This window comes from Perissodus microlepis, chromosome 11 (assembly GCF_051167445.1).
Source record: "Perissodus microlepis isolate ML-2025 ecotype Zambia chromosome 11, ASM5116744v1, whole genome shotgun sequence".
Classification (NCBI taxonomy): domain Eukaryota; kingdom Metazoa; phylum Chordata; class Actinopteri; order Cichliformes; family Cichlidae; genus Perissodus; species Perissodus microlepis.
In genome coordinates, this window is record NC_140471.1 from 26,276,584 (window position 1) to 26,292,516 (window position 15,933).

At 39.2% G+C, this 15,933-nt stretch overlaps 3 protein-coding genes across 5 annotated transcripts; 1 reads left to right on the forward strand and 2 right to left on the reverse strand.

Annotated features, from left to right (window-relative positions):
• Nucleotides 1-274: 274 nt before the first annotated feature.
• rpa2 (replication protein A2) lies at nt 275-7,324 on the reverse strand. 2 transcript variants are annotated; one of them, XM_084943880.1, is made up of 9 exons: nt 7,215-7,324; nt 5,645-5,739; nt 5,312-5,413; nt 4,846-4,959; nt 4,535-4,609; nt 3,361-3,477; nt 2,313-2,450; nt 1,903-1,997; nt 275-784 (listed from the first exon to the last, which is right to left on the reverse strand). In XM_084943880.1, the coding sequence occupies exons 1-9, from the start codon at nt 7,270-7,272 to the stop codon at nt 697-699; spliced, it is 882 nt and encodes a 293-aa protein (XP_084800006.1). In that variant the 5' UTR covers nt 7,273-7,324; the 3' UTR covers nt 275-696. The 2 variants fall into 2 exon arrangements, with proteins under 2 accessions (XP_084800006.1, XP_084800007.1); XM_084943881.1 differs by lacking the exon at nt 7,215-7,324 and adding an exon at nt 5,940-6,157.
• Nucleotides 7,240-10,619, forward strand: smpdl3b (sphingomyelin phosphodiesterase acid like 3B). The gene is made up of 8 exons (XM_084943877.1): nt 7,240-7,331; nt 7,411-7,627; nt 7,801-7,898; nt 7,999-8,142; nt 8,269-8,438; nt 8,605-8,785; nt 8,938-9,071; nt 9,434-10,619. The coding sequence occupies exons 1-8, from the start codon at nt 7,244-7,246 to the stop codon at nt 9,794-9,796; spliced, it is 1,395 nt and encodes a 464-aa protein (XP_084800003.1). The 5' UTR covers nt 7,240-7,243; the 3' UTR covers nt 9,797-10,619.
• A 77-nt stretch (nt 10,620-10,696) lies between these two features.
• Nucleotides 10,697-14,237, reverse strand: mecr (mitochondrial trans-2-enoyl-CoA reductase). Of its 2 annotated transcripts, none has more exons than XM_084943879.1 (10): nt 13,912-14,237; nt 12,876-12,973; nt 12,653-12,784; nt 12,266-12,409; nt 11,924-12,026; nt 11,685-11,787; nt 11,536-11,609; nt 11,368-11,428; nt 11,076-11,148; nt 10,697-10,995 (listed from the first exon to the last, which is right to left on the reverse strand). In XM_084943879.1, exons 1-10 carry the CDS (start codon nt 14,103-14,105, stop codon nt 10,832-10,834), a joined length of 1,146 nt encoding a protein of 381 aa, XP_084800005.1. In that variant the 5' UTR covers nt 14,106-14,237; the 3' UTR covers nt 10,697-10,831. The 2 variants fall into 2 exon arrangements, with proteins under 2 accessions (XP_084800005.1, XP_084800004.1); XM_084943878.1 differs by having other exon boundaries at nt 11,368-11,446.
• Between the last annotated feature and the right edge of the window lie 1,696 nt (nt 14,238-15,933).

The following is a 15,933-nucleotide window of genomic DNA, read 5'->3' on the forward strand; positions in this document are numbered from 1 at the left end:
AGATGTGTGAAAGCAAATGTGAATTACGCATGTTAGTTTTTCTAAAATGCAAAAAAAAAAAAAAAAATCCCCACGCTGATAGACACACAGACACATTATATATATACATACATGTGTGTGTATACTAATGTATCATATATTTACACACACACACACACACACACACACACACACACACACACACACACACACACACACACACACACACACACACACAACTATACCAGAAAAAGGGGCTTATACAACTTGATAAACTGAACCAACAGAACAAAAATACATTTTGAATAATCAATTTATTTTGGCAAAACTAAATTACATAGACAAAAAAAAGTTGGATTACTTATGTTCCAAATCTTTAAAAAGAAAGAAAGATGTTTTACAGAAGAAGAAAGATGCATAAACAGAAAGAAAGTAGTAACTGCCAACAATAATCTCAGTGACAGAAACTTTTTCGGGCGAAATGGCTGAAGCAACATCAGGAATACAGGATGTGTAAACCTTGAGTTTCACCATTTGTAAACCACGTGTTCTTCAACAAACATAGACCACAGTGCCGACAGACTTGCAGCATTTCGCACAGCTCTGTGGCATTATAGACTCAGGGAGGTTGTTACTTATGTGATCGTTTTCAGTAATAAATGATGTACCAATTATTTCAAATACATAACCCCACTCATGGTAACAAGATGAATTAGTCTAGTCATCACTGTCAGTTGATTTGTAGTGATCTTCGTCGATGGTGGAAAAGATATGACCTTCGTTGCTAAGGAACTCCACAGCTTGTCTGTTAAAGCAAAAGGAAACAGCATTTTAGAAGTGCTAAAAGTCAAATTAAAAAAATCAGAAGGGTTATTAATAATAATACCATGAATTAAATATTTGTGAACTGAGTACCAAGTAGACAAATCATTTCCTGTACACTAAAGGAAAATCTCTTTAAAAAAAATACAATAAAAGAAAAAAATCTAATATATAATTATATATTAGATTTTTTTCTTTTATTGTATCATTTTTCATCCTGGTACAATTTCAGAAAACAAAGCAAAACTACCAAATTAGCATGCAGTGGGTGTTTCACTCGGGTCATTCTAAAGTCTTGGACATACACTTCCTGTAGTTTGCATAACGTATGTACTGCTACCACCAAAAGGGTATAACTGCATTTTTCTATTATTATTATTTTTAAACTGAGGTTGTACTGTCCCTGCTCAAATCTTGCATAGTGGGATGCACCAAAAGAAAGTAGCTGAGAGCCAAGTTTTTATAAACTGACCCAAACAGTAAGCCTTGAAGGACAAAGACAATGTGGTCTTGATCCGTAATAAGATAAGGAGGAAACTTTGTTATCTTGACACTCACCATCCCTTATTAAAGCTACCGTACTTATATCAAGAAGCCAAACTAAATCATTCAGCTTGTCCTTTAAAAAGTGTTTTAGAGCATTAAAGCAGCTTGCTAGAACACATCTAAAGTTAACTCTCCATCACAAATAATGTGTTAACTCTTGACACTTTAGCCACTACAGGCCTTCTCTCTTGGTTTCAGTTTGTTTAATAGTCTTGTACCACCTGTGTTGTTCAGACCAAGTCCATTTTGCAGATAAAGGGTTGAGAGTTTAACTTGTGGGGATTCATTTTGTAGTGAAACTTTGTTGCAAAATCTCTTTGCTATTTGGAAAAGTGTATGTTGTAATTTTGTGTGAGCATCTCTCTCTTTGAAACCATCCTTTTTATGACGGTACAAACCCAACGTAAAAAGTAAAATAATAATTTAAACGTCATTTAAGTGGATGCAGCTTAGTTTGCCTCTTGGTCTGTTTCAGTGTATGTAAGAGCTTTTCTACTTTTCCAACAGTCAAAAAGTAACTTTCATTTTATATTGTTTTATCACTTTAAAACTTACTTGATCACAGCAATACTCATGCTGCCGAGTCTCTTCTTTAGTTCTTGAATGCTAATACCCTGCGGTTCTGGACAGCTTCTTATCAAACACAGCACCTTGAGAGATAAAAGTCGACAGGGTAAGCAAGCTGACACGCACTGCTAAAAGAAGCTATATTCCAGTCTACTGACTTCTTTTTCTGAAAATGTTTTTTATAAAACAACAAATCTTTGATGCAGTTCACACAAAGAAGTCGAAGACAGGATGTAAGAGTCAACGATCACTGTTTGGGTTTACATAAATAAACGGGTGTAATAGCTGTTCTTTTCTGCATTCAGATACAGTGCCCCTTCATTTCTCACCACAGCTTATCTATGATAGTTAAGAACTGTGAATTTCTTGTTACCGCTGTCTGATTTATTTAGGCTCACCTGATTCTGGTTTGCACTTAACCCATTGTTGGTCATGTCATTGGCACCTGCATAGCCTCCTACATTCCCATCCATGCCTCCCATGGTGGGTCGTGACATGGGCATGGCGCTACTGCTCATTCCTCCTCCGGCACCCGACTGAAAGAGAATGAAATTGCACGTTTTCAACATTATACATAGATTTGATAAAGGATACAGAACAACCTTCAGAGACAGATATGTAAAAGTATGACACTGAAAATGTGATTACGACCGCCTGATACACATTCATCAAAAAAAAAAAAAAGACATGTATCTCAAACGGAAAGGTACCCCTGGCTATTATTAGCCAATCCATTTATAACAGGCTGTTGGTCAATTTCATAAATAAATATAGAGCACTTAAAACAAGTGAGTGTTAAGCCTATTTGGTGGCAGTAACAGTCTGAGTTTGACCTCACGGGTTCCGGCAGTCTACAGAGTATTAGAGGGATTGATGAGCGTTAAAGCCATGTATACTGAAGCAGACTATGCCCTTTATGGAACATAGGATACAAAAAGTAAATTTGCAGCGCTGCAGAAGCAATAGTTATCTAGAAAGCTTAATTTTTATTATGTCATTACTCAGTTTCACTTCTAATGTGTTTCTATATTGACTGCAAATCGTTTTTTAAGCCATTTAAAACAAAACAATCATTCTGTACGACCTCTAATGTGTTTAAAATCATCTCTCAAAGCTGTTAGAATTATGGTTTTAATACATAAAACAAAAAGAAAAAAAATAGCCAGGCTGTAGAAGTCAGATAAGGTGTTGACTGGGCTTGGATATTTATACCCATTCACTGAAATCATGTGTGTCTGTGACCATTTATCTGTAGGAGCTCACTCTCACACTTAGCACAAATACAACTAAAAGATGTGACAACGCTGTACTGTTTCTTAGTAATCTGGCAAACAAACTAAGCAATCTTTAATAGAAGTGGTATTCATAGAACCCATCTCAACTTCCCTTTTTCACTTGTTTAGCCACCATTAAAGGCTGTGAAGGTATAAGCACAAGATTTCTCACCATAGTTTGAGGCTTGCTGAGTGCCATGTGTGCTTGGACAACCTCTAACATATGAGAGGTGATTTCATTCATATCCTCCAGGGGCCTGACGCTGAATGCCACAACAGACCTGTGGTTCTAAGAAAGGAAGGCACAAAAAAATAGACACGCCATCATGAATTCAGAGAGGAACTAAAGCGAGCAACATCCACTTCAAGTATTTCAAGTGACGAAACAAATCTATGTTGGTAAAGGTGTAAAAGCCTTCTTTAGTGGAGCCCAAGTGTAATTTAGACACATGTTAGACACATGTCACACACACACACACACACACAAAGGTTAATAAATGTTTAAATGAACAAGATTAAATATGAGATTGTCAAAAATGTTTGTGCATTGAGAAATCATACAGCCGCTTAAAAATTTTACACTGTCATGTAGCCTTTCAATGAAATCATGATGCAAGTCATAAGTTCCTATTTGATTCTGAGTACTGTGCAAATGTTGTTAGCATTTACTTTAAATTAACCATTTCCAATTGATTCAGTCTGTTTGTGTGTGTTTGTGTGTGTGTGTGTGTGTGTGTGTGTGTGTGTGTGTGTGTGTGTGTGAGTGTGAGTGTGTGTGTGCGCGCGGTTATCCACACACAAATATATTCTTTTTTGATTTAATTTTACAATAAACCTCACTGATAAATAACTAACTCAGCAATATCAGCTGCTGGTGAATCTCATCCAGTTGTTGGAACTCCAGCTGGCTGTTATGTCTCGTTCTGCTCTTTAGCTTCTGTGAGCTCACTGGAGCAGCACATGAGCCATTACACCACCAGCTGCAGTTAACAATGGGGCAGGAATCAGTCTGGCTGCGGGAAGCAGCTGATTGACTTTGAAGAACGCCACAACACCAACCCAACCACCAAGTAAGCTAGTAGAGCAGGGCCTCAAGTGCCGGTGTCCTGCAGGTTTTAGATATGACACCTGAATCAAAGGATTTATTTCATTACCAGGCCTCTGGAGAACTTCAAGACGTGTTGAGGAGGCAATTTAACCATTTAAATCAGCTGTGTTGGATCAAGGACACATCTAAAACCTGAGGCCTGGAGTTGGACACCCCTGTAGTAGACGGTGGATGGGGTTTGATAGCAACCACACTTTTAAACTAATAAGCGGTCATAGGTGGCGGATATTAAACTCACCTGAAAAGAGCGCAGATTTCCAGATACTTTGACATATGTGCCTGGGGGAAGGACAGTGCTGTCCACACTCTGGTCCTGTATAAATAAAAAGCACGTACTTGATCCTTTTCATCCAATTCCAGTTAATTTTCCTTAGGATTTGTGTTACTACTGCCCTTCCCGCTTGGCCTTCTACTTAAAGAAATGTAATGCTAAACAGATATTATAGTATAGTAGCTTTCTCACTATGTAATGGAGTTTATATACACATAATTACCTCATGTTTCAATACAGACTGAGATTGCAGCAGAGTTGTGATGGTGGATACTTACCTCTGTGTCTACCCATTGCTTCACATCCATGGGAGCGCCTGTCATGTCATCAACCTTGTACTGGATGTTGGTCATGGATTTATCTGTGCTTCTGATGACCCCCACAATGGTGACCTATGACACAGACCACAATTATTATGAAATCTGGAAATATTAGAATAGTTATTACGTCCATACTGCAAAATGTTGTAACATAAAATGATTTCAAATTCTGCATTTGATCTGACTGTTAGATAGATGTTTATTTTAAACATTTAAAAGGATTTTTAAAAAAAAGTACAATCGACATAGATGGATATTCAACATAATTTCTGTAAACAAAAGTAACTTGTATTCAAAAGGGAGTGTATAGTTGCTGTTGTTCAACTGCAGAAGTAAAAAAAACTGTATTACAGAGTACCAAACTAATGCTATTAAGAGATGAAAAAGTAACTAGTTAGTGAACTAAATGAATGGTTTGGCTCACCTGGGCAACATCCACATCTCCTACTCTGAATGACTCATCGGCTTGGGAAGCAGACATTAGCTGAGACACTGTGCATGGGATTATTTGGTTGGCACGTGTTCTCTGCAAAGACATACACCCAAACACAAATGGGTTAACTGTCATGCAGCAGAGACCTGCCAATTTGTGCTTCCATCGCTATACAGAAGTCAACATGTGTACAAAGAGGGGATATCTCATTTGGCAAATGAAGGTATGGTGTTGCTGGTTTTCAGCACAATTTTTACAGATTTATTTCTGTGTCAAGTCTTTAGTGAATTATTCCGACTTTTAAGTGTAGATATAAGTACAGACCCCCTTTTTCTCTCCCCCCTGGGATAAGGCAGGTGATGCAAATCCTCCTGGAGACTGAGTGTAGCCCCCAGCCATACTGGACTCACTGTACCCTCCTGAAAATGTATAAAGTGGTAAACAACTGTGTCATTGAAATCGTTTATTAAACATGATCTTCATTTGACCCACCTTCACTCACATTCAACACACAATAACAAAGACGTCTGTAGTCAAGCTAACGTGGACCGAAACAACACAGCGACACCGAGCCCATATGGCTGCTTTATAAACACAACGGTGTCGAAATACAACTCACCCTGATTCCACATGCTTCCGCTGTTTGTTTAACTTATTAAAGTAAGGCGTAAAATGTTACGTGCAGTAAAGTATGTAGCCAAACGTATTTCTCCGGTCCTCTTCCTAGTTTAATCCCGCGCGCAAGCTTCAATGTACAGCGCAGGCGCACAGCGGAACTCCCGCGAAATCTATGATGACGCAGATCTTCTACGTGAAGTAATTCAGCCCTAATTTTTGCTTGTCAGGCTATCGTTCCCCTTCTAGCGCCAAGACTGACCAATGCAAAAGCACAAACTCTGGTCCCAAACCACTGTTTAACATGTACTAACATTATTATTATTATCATTATTATTATTATTATTTGCTATATTACTTAATGAAGCAGTCCATAGCCTGGGAGTTACGTCTGCCTGAAAGAGAAACATCAGGGAATGATTTTGAAAGAGTCCTAGGGTTGCTTTCATGAACTTCCCGAAGCACTACGTGCTCACGCTCGGTTTTGCGGCTTTGCAATTGCTATAATAAATCATTTCCAAAGAACATTTGCAAACCCATAGCTGTGTTTATCAAAAACAGACAGACATTGCAAAATTTCCAACGATGATTAACTACTCTTTTCCCCAAAATGCCCCTTTACTGTAAAAAGAAATAAGCGAAACAAATAATAACAAAACCAAAACAAAGCAAAACATTTTTTTATTTGCATCATCAGCTTGAGAAACAGATTTTCCACAGTTATAACAGCGTCGATTTGGGGAAACACGAGTATCACGTGAGGGCACCATGAATAAAATCCGTTTGTATTTAGTGAAATATTACAGTGTAACAGCGAAAACATTCGCACGTAGATGTGTTTTAATATACTGTGTCTATATACTCCTGCTATGAATGGATGTATATTTATTGGATTCTTAAACAGCGCATGCCCAAATAAGGTAACTGTAAAAGGTGGTCTACTAAATTTAAATTTAGTCCACATAAAAATAGTCTAGGCGTAGTCTACAAGCAGGAATTCGACTCCTAAATAGCTTCACAGATTAGTGTGTATAGAGCTTTTCTCAGCCGAAGGTTTTTATTGTCTTTAGATTTATTCTGATACTTATTTTTATTTATTTTATTTTATTTTATTGTATGCAGGCTAAAACGTAGTCTTGCATCACAGGGTGACGGTTGAACTTCATTACTGATAGCGAAGTATCACCTGCACATAGGGATCCAAACACCTTCAAGCCTCAGACGCGTCATGACCAGTCATATCTTATCATGATTTCGCCTTTATAGACTTACGGCATACCTTTTAAACCAGGTCTTGATTTTTGTCGGATGTTCCTTCCTCTCAAAGGCTTCGACATGTCGGCAGTAAGGCTGCTTCTGTCTTGCTTTCTTTTTAAAGAGGCTTTTGCGCTCTCGGGTAAGCGTCAGATAAATCAAGTATATATCTTAATCTCGGGGTAACTTACTGGATGCCATTACGCATCGTTCTTACACAGGGAACTTTTGGCACATCACGGATCTCCACTGGGACCCAACGTACGAACTGAGCAACAACAATCCTGCACTGGTGTGCGCATCCAGTGGCAAACGACCTGCAGCCAATGCTGGTAAATTTGGACACTATGTTTGTGACTCGCCATGGCACCTGATCAACTCTTCTGTTTATGCAATGAAGAGTATTCTACCAAACCCGGACTTCATCGTATGGACTGGGTATGTTACTTTTTTTAATGAATATTGCAAGACAGTGCTAGTCTCAAGATTATATCTGGGGAAAGAAATGCTTGTTTGCCTTTACAGTCATGATATTTTCAGATTAGTATTTGGTATTGACATAATGTTTGACTGCAATTAATCCTGAAACAATCTGCTGTGTTACTTCTCAGTGATGACACTCCACATGTTGATAATAAAGATCTGGGAGAAGAGGCAGTGCTCAACATTATCAACAACCTCACTGACATCATAAATCAAGTGTTTCCAAGTAATTACAAAATCAGGCGGAAACATGCAAGGTCAACACATACGACAGTGTTGGCTACTTCTAATAAATAATGTCTTTTATACATTATTGTCTTGTTTAGACACTAAAGTGTACTCAGCCCTGGGGAACCATGATTACCACCCGAAGAGTCAGCTTCCTGCAGCCCCAAGCTCTATGTATGACCGAATAGCAGAAATGTGGCAAGGCTGGTTGGATCCAAAGTCAAAAGAAACATTTAAAAAAGGTGAAGAAGGCTTTCTCTAATAGTTACAAATATATGTGCAATTACTTTCCAAAGAATGAATACATCAGCTTATGATGCACAGGAAAAATTTAAACACACATTATCTGGGATGTTCCTCTTGCACAGGTGGATACTACACAGAAAAGCTCATGAATCAGACTGGTTTCAGGATGCTGGTCCTTAACACCAATCTCTACTATGATCAGAACAAGCTGACCACGAACATGGATGACCCAGCGGACCAGTTTAGTTGGTCAGATCAGATTCTTACAGAGGCAACCAACAACAAAGAGAAGGCAAAGCATCTCATCTTGTTCATGGATGTTTGGATGTTAGGGACTAGAGCTCAGTAAAAGATGGAGTTTGTAATGAATACAATCCCTGTATAAGCAATTGCCCCTCCAAAAAAGAGATTTGGTCCTGATTGGATTTTAGTTAACTCTGTATTGTTTGGTTTATCAGGTTTACATCATTGGCCACGTTCCTCCAGGTTTCTTCGAGAAGAAAAGAAGTAAACCATGGTTTACACCAAAGTTCAACCGGCGATATTTGGATTTAATTGAGAAGCATCATTCTGTCATTAAAGGCCAGTTCTTTGGCCATCATCACACTGATAGCTTCCGTATGTTCTACAACACAAAGGGTAAGCCACACTGCAGTAATAGTACTCATTTCACCTTGTATTAGTATTACCTGTTTATCACTTAGCCGGAATGCGTCTCCGATATCCAGCATTAACATTAACACACACTAATACTGTTGTTATCAGAGCTGATATCTTGTCCATTTCTACAGGTTCTCCCATTAGTACCATGTTCCTCAGCCCTGGTGTCACACCGTGGGAAACAACACTTCCTGGAGTTAAGGATGGAGCGAACAATCCTGGGATTCGTGTCTTTGAATATGACACAGAAACACTGCTAGTCAAGGCAAGTTTTGGCCTTTACAATTTTCATTAGACATTTATGTTCCTCTAGTGGTGTAGTGGTTAACACATTTGCTTGGCAAGTGAACGGTTGCTAGTTCATTATCAGCCAGATACAAAAATCCCCTTGTATTGTAGCTCCAGAAAGACCATCCGGTGTAAAACTCTGCCAAATCAAGCATGTGAAACGCTCCTTGTGGCAACGGGGCAGTCAAAAGTAGCAATCAAGAGCCTAAAAATAGGCTCTTATGCAACTTATATAAATATATATTTGTATTTTAAAAGATTGTAAAACCTTCAGAAATATCTTGTAATGCTTCTATTGTTTGCTTTCTGTGTTTAAACCACATGCTTTCTTTCATGCAGGATGTGGTGACCTATTACCTGAACCTTACTCATGCTAATGTAGCCACGGGACGCTGGGAGAAAGAGTATCGCCTCACAGAGAGTTTCAGAGTACCAGATGCCTCTCCAGCCTCCATGCACGAGGTTCTAAAGCGTGTAGCTGATGACCCCCGCTACCTGCAGAAGTACTATGATTTCAACTCTGTGAACTATGACCTGAGGGATTGTGACAGCGACTGCCGTGTTGACCACGTGTGCGCAGCACGAGAGGTAGACTTTGACAGGTATGAACACTGCCTCGTTAAGGAGGGGGCAGTTTTCATCCATGGTGGCCTCCTGCCACTCATCTCCGTGGCTTTAAGTCTGGTGGTGGCCCGTGAGTAATTAATTCAATACTATTTTGAACTATAACAAAACTGTACTCAGTATGGGTTTATTATTTCCCTAAACCAACATATAAGCTTTCTCCCTCAGAATTTATAAATATGCAATAATCTTTTGTTTCAAAAGTCTATAAAAATCATGTCCACACGTGTATCACTGACCCATTCAGCAATGCAAACTCCCCCTCTAACTTTCCGACTGGCTGTATGACGTTCCACCTTAAAAACTACACACTTTTAGCAGAGGAATCTGAGAATAGCTTTCTGGTGTCAACATTTGTAATGAATTTCATTCTTTAAATTATAATTCAAGAGAGACATCAAGTAGCAGGAAGTATTTGTTTTAAATGTCACTATTTAACATGTAGCACTATAATAATGCATTTTCATACTTTCAGTTATATTATATCTATAAATGAAATGAGTCATGCTCCAGTGTGTAATTAAACTATGGAAAAATGCAACCTTTGTCTTCAGTAATCTTTGGTGTGCCCCTTGACCTTGATTTATGGGTACTGGCTGAATACTTTGTTTCAAAACTACACAGTATTCTTGTGCCTCTAAAGGTCAGCTACCATAGTTTTATTTGTGTAAACTCTACTGTATCTTGTTGTCAATCCAAAACTCAATCTTATGAATTTCATGCACATTAGCTAAAAAAATCGATTATATCAAGATTTTATATATAATAAATGTCTTAACATTACTTCCATTGTCCATGCAACTTCAAAGCAAAGCAATCAGTTTTGAAAATATTATAAGATAAAGTTGTATTATCTGTGTTCTGTGATAACTCCTGCCATTTCATATCTTGTTATAATGACTTAATAATCTTTTGATAGCTGCCTGTAAACGCTGTAAAGTGTCACTACAGAACATGACGGACGCTGGACTTTGAGCCTCATGTGAATACACTTTTATTGAGAATGTGGATTTGTTTGACATATCAGCAAGAATGTCACAGCTCTCTGGTTTCACCCAAATATGCATGCAGTGTTCTTAAGCATCCGGTGGTTAGTTGACACACTCAGCTAGTTCACATGACCAAAACCTGTTTAGTTGATATGAAAGGCTGCATAGCAGTATCCAGAGCTGCGTGATACTGCTGCAGACCCACCTCAGTGCAGGCGGGAGCTGTCAGCTTTCCCTGCTTGATGAGGGAGCACAGTTCATCCAGCATGGCTCTAAATGCCCTTCCATCTAGGAAAAACAACATCCCAGGGAAATGTTTATCTTTTTTAGATTAATTTCAAACAATCTGAAACTCCATGCCTACTTACCATGAGAGTGATCTCTCTTCCACTGTGTTACCCAAAATCCTCGAACCTTCACATCTTTGAAAATAAGAGCACTCTAGAAAGAGCAGCAACAACAGCAAAAAAAATACATCAACATACAATATTTCACATTTGTGAAAGGGAACTTTAAAATTACTGTTCATGATTTTGGGAACCTCTTAGCTGCATCTAAGAGGTTGAAAAGTGTCAGTACCACCCTCACACTTATGATGCATGCACCTCTTCTGTCTAGTGTGAAACTGTGTAAAAACGGCAAATGCAGTTTTCCTCTTACCACGGGAACAGTAACTGGCTGTTTGGACATTCCCCCATACGTCACCATTGACCCTCCGATTCTGAAATATGGAAGAAATCTGGCAAATACATAGAGTTGGGGTTTTCCCTGCTCTCTACAGTGCAACTACATTGTATAATACTAATAGAGATTATTAAGTATGCTCACTGTAGATGACGGAGAAGTTCTGTTGCACTCTTGCCTCCAACTCCATTTAATGCCAGTTTGGGCTTCGGACAAGTCTATAAAATATATTCATAAATTGGATACGTTCATTCACCAGCAGGGACAAACTACAAGATCATATCTCTACAGACCTTAAAGAGTTCTTTAATCTCATGCTTCCTCAAGGCCTCTTCTTTGATTACATGACTAGCTCCAAAAGCCTTCAGCTTATCACTGAGCTCTGTGAACTCTGGCCTGAAAGTGAAGGCACATTGAAGAATTTTATTACAAAGATGGAAAATCCCCATAGGGTTCAAGAAATTTGCCCTAGTCTTCAAAAAAGAAAATTGATATTTTAAAAAAAGCATTAATATGAAAGAATTGAGTTCACCTGTCTCTTATAACATTAATAGTGTTTATTCCCCTTGCAGCAGCAATCTGTATGACAGCCTGTCCAACTCCGCTGTTGGCAGCGTTCTGGATCACAGAATCACCTAAAAGGACATCAGAAATGATTGGACAAATGGTTACATGCTGGCCACAAATACTTAGAATGGAATAATGCACCCTCTAATCTTGTTTATTTTTTACTTCTAAAATTGGTTCGTCTGTCTTGCTGTAAAAGCAAAAATAATTTAAGGTGTGGGAATATAGTACCTCTACACCGCTATGAATAATCCAAGATTTTAAATTTGGTGAGAAGGAAATAATCCACTGTGAGTGGATTAGTTACCTGGCTTGAGGTCTTCAAAGTCGGAGAGCATCCTGAAAGCGGTGCAGGGATTCACCCCGAGTGTGGCAGCAGACACCAGGGGAATGTCATTTGGTACAGAGATAACATCTTCCTCAGGCAGCACTGCCTGTGTCCTCCATGTGCCTGATCACAGGAAGGAAACAGTCTACAAAGCACTATAAAATGTTTTTTTTATTTTCCAATTCACACACCATGCAAGGTGCTGTCCCGCCACTTAGAGCGCAATGTTTACCAGAGATAGATTTTAGCATGCAGTGGGGGCCAGAGATTGTGATTAGTTAAAGGCTCAGAGGAGGAGGTCCACCTTCAGCTGGGAGCTAAAGTGGCACTCTGAAGATTTCATTTTGAGAACTGTGGAGTCCTTACCTAAACCAGCATCTTTCGGGATCACCCAGTCTCCTGTCTTGAGGGACTTCACCTGGCTGCCCACCTCTACGACCTGGGCCACACCTTCATTGCCACCAACAGCTGGGAGATCCGGCAGGATAGCATAAGTACCTGAAAAAAAACCCATCAGATTATGACCTGATCCTGATGCCACACATTAAACTGCCCTGATGAATGACTGTTACTACCTGCTTACAAGTACCTTGAATCATGTTTATGTCTGATGGGTTGATTGGGGCAGCCAGCACTTTAACCAAGACATCCTTTGCACCTAAGGAAGGAAGCTCTACACCCTCCAACCTGCCAAAAATACATTTTGCACAATCAGTCACTATTCATGTAAGCTTGCATGACATGTTGTCTTATGTTAGGTGGCAGGCTTTATAAATACAGATAGACTAAACGCCCAAGACACAGTTCATCTCTACTGGTGTCCATAATAAATTAGTTAATTAGTCAACAGTAACAAAATCACCAAAACTGGGCCTTTGCTCAATGGATAGAATAGAAAATAGAGAGGATGCCTTTATTACATTTGTAATTATGATACAACGAGATTGGGAGTGTCACTCGAGCCTGGGAGGAAGTGTAAGGCTACGTGCTTGCATTAATATAGAAACAAACACACCATGAAAAAGAAATAAACAATAAGCACACCACACAGAGCCACTTATAGATCATATAAAATAGACAGCTGAATCATAAAGCTTGGAGATAGGAGTGAGCAGGCACTGCACAGGAAGATAGACTTCTTAAAGACTGTGAGACCCAAGGGTCCTACATTTTTCTGCCAAGTCAAAAGTGTTAGAAAGACAGGGAAGACAGATGATTACAAATCCTCAGGAGAAGAAAATGGGAAATTAGGCTCTAGATATTCTAGAAGTGAAATCAGGAATGCATTGCTATCGAGCCACGTTTAACATCTTTACATAGAAACATAAATGTTTTCCTCCTGTTTTTGTCACTCCATACCGGTGAGCGGCGGTAACGCAGCGACTCGTTGTTTGCTTCCCGCCACAAATTTCAAAAAAGAAGAAGAGGAGGCGAGGGCTCATAAAGGTGAGATTGAGGTTTACAATAATAGGTTGTATATATTTTATAAGACAAAACACCTGAGCTTTACACCAGAACTGTGGGAGCATGTCCTGAGCGAGGCTAGCCACATTTTAACCGTAACCGTTTCACTCCCACAGTCACAGAAACATACGCACACTTATTGTTTAGCCAGATATTCTTACTGAACGACTCGGGAAGGGTCTCCGTGGGTTCTGTACACAAGTGCCTTGCATGTTTGTGCGGAGAGTCCGGCTGAATGGCTGAAGTGGGAAACGCTAGCGTCTCTGTGCCTGAAACACTGTGAAACAGCCGCAGCGACGCTTCGTCTGCAAACTCTCTGGCTTCTTAGACAGACTGCGTGGAGTGGCACCCACATTTCTACTCGGGACAAAGCTGTAAAGTATTAAAACAACCCGACTATTTAATAATATTTGTAGTTTAAAGCCAGACTTGAGCTTGCACTCTTCATACTACGGCCATATTGGACTGTAGTCGTCAGGTTGTGTCATTGAAAATGTAAACACAGAGCTGCCCCCTGCTGGATGAGAGATGAACTCCGCGTTTCTCCACACGGTCAGAAGGTCCTTTTTTTTGGATGAAATAAATATGAGGAACTGGTTGGGTTTTTTTTCAGTATTTCACTTCAGGGAAGGGAAATGTCGAAAATAGATTATTGGAACGGATTACTCAGTTTTCTCTTTTTTATTTTCCTTTACTGAGTCATACTTAAGAACATCACGAGACATGGGTGGGTTACAACAATACTGCGATGTAACGTGCTCAAGTTCCACAGAAGTTCTTAGCCTACTTAAATATATTTACTGGGCTCTCTATTAGGTACACTTTGCTTGTACTGAGTTTGACTCTCTTTTCCCTTAGGAACATTCACCCATCTTCTGATTGCTGCTTCAGGCAAGATAAAGCAATGTGATAAAGCTCAAATCATCTCAGACTGCTTTCCTCCACTTGGCCTCCACACTCACAAGGTTTCAGTTCCATAAAGCACTTTTGGGATGTGGTTGAATGGAAAGGTTGAGTCATGGATGTGCAATATCTCTGTGGTGCTATGATGTCATTGTGATGTCAGTAAAATATGTGAGGAATGTTTTCACCACCTTGTTGAATCAGCGCCACAAAGAATTAAGGCAGTTCTGAAGGAAATAGGGTGTCCAACGTTGTATTGCAAGGTGCAATTAATGAATGCTCAAGGTTGCTTCAGGATTCAGCATTGCATCTTCTAGTATGTGCTTTTTTTACCCCACTACCAATGGGAATCTGTGGACCATTTACCAATCAGAATATTGTGGATTCCTCCAGTGCTGAAGCATCTTTGGGAAAGTTCCTGAACATGAGTTACATTCATCAGGCAAGTGTGTGTGAATCTGAGCAAACACCTAGGCATAGATAAAACTGAATAAATGTGAGAATAAGACTTGTAGTAGAAAGCACTTTAAGCACTCTACTGAGTAGAAAGGTGATATTTAAGTACCAGCTAATTTAATTCTGTCAATGGAAAACTCTTTCATGTATTGGAAAACCTTTAGACTGTGCTTCTGGTACTTTTTCTAAGTTTTGTTAATACTTTAGTGAGTGTGATAAGTCTTGTGACTGGGTGATTGGAGTAAGAAGGCATTAAAAAAATCATGAATATTACATATTTATTAGGAAACGGAGCAGATCTTTACATATAATGTATAAAACATAATCACAGTAATACTTTGAAAATCCTACATGCTGCTCATCGTTGACAGACTTGCCATTAAATTGCCTGAGATCAAGTTAAGTGTAGTTCTATGGAAACAAACACTTATACATTCATCACTTTCTAAAAGTAGCTGTAGCCATTACCTGATAAAATACAGCACCACAAATTAAATGGCTGACGGTCACAAGTAAGATGTACCATTAAAAGCACAAGTTAACACTACTGTATTACAGGATGCCTTGATGAGCTTCAAAAGTTACTCTGAGCACACAGTCTCATGGGTCCTTGGATTTTAAAGCCCATCTAACCCAACACCTGACAATAAAATCACAACAGCACACCACTGAGGGGCCAAAGAGGTTTGTTACAATCAGAAGTCTGAAAGGACCTTCCTTAGTTTCCAAGTGATATTTTGAAAACAAATACTTTCATTTACCCTTACTGGTCAGTGTTGAAATTCCTGTAAACCAGTTAGAGTGTGAGTGATTACAGTGCGACA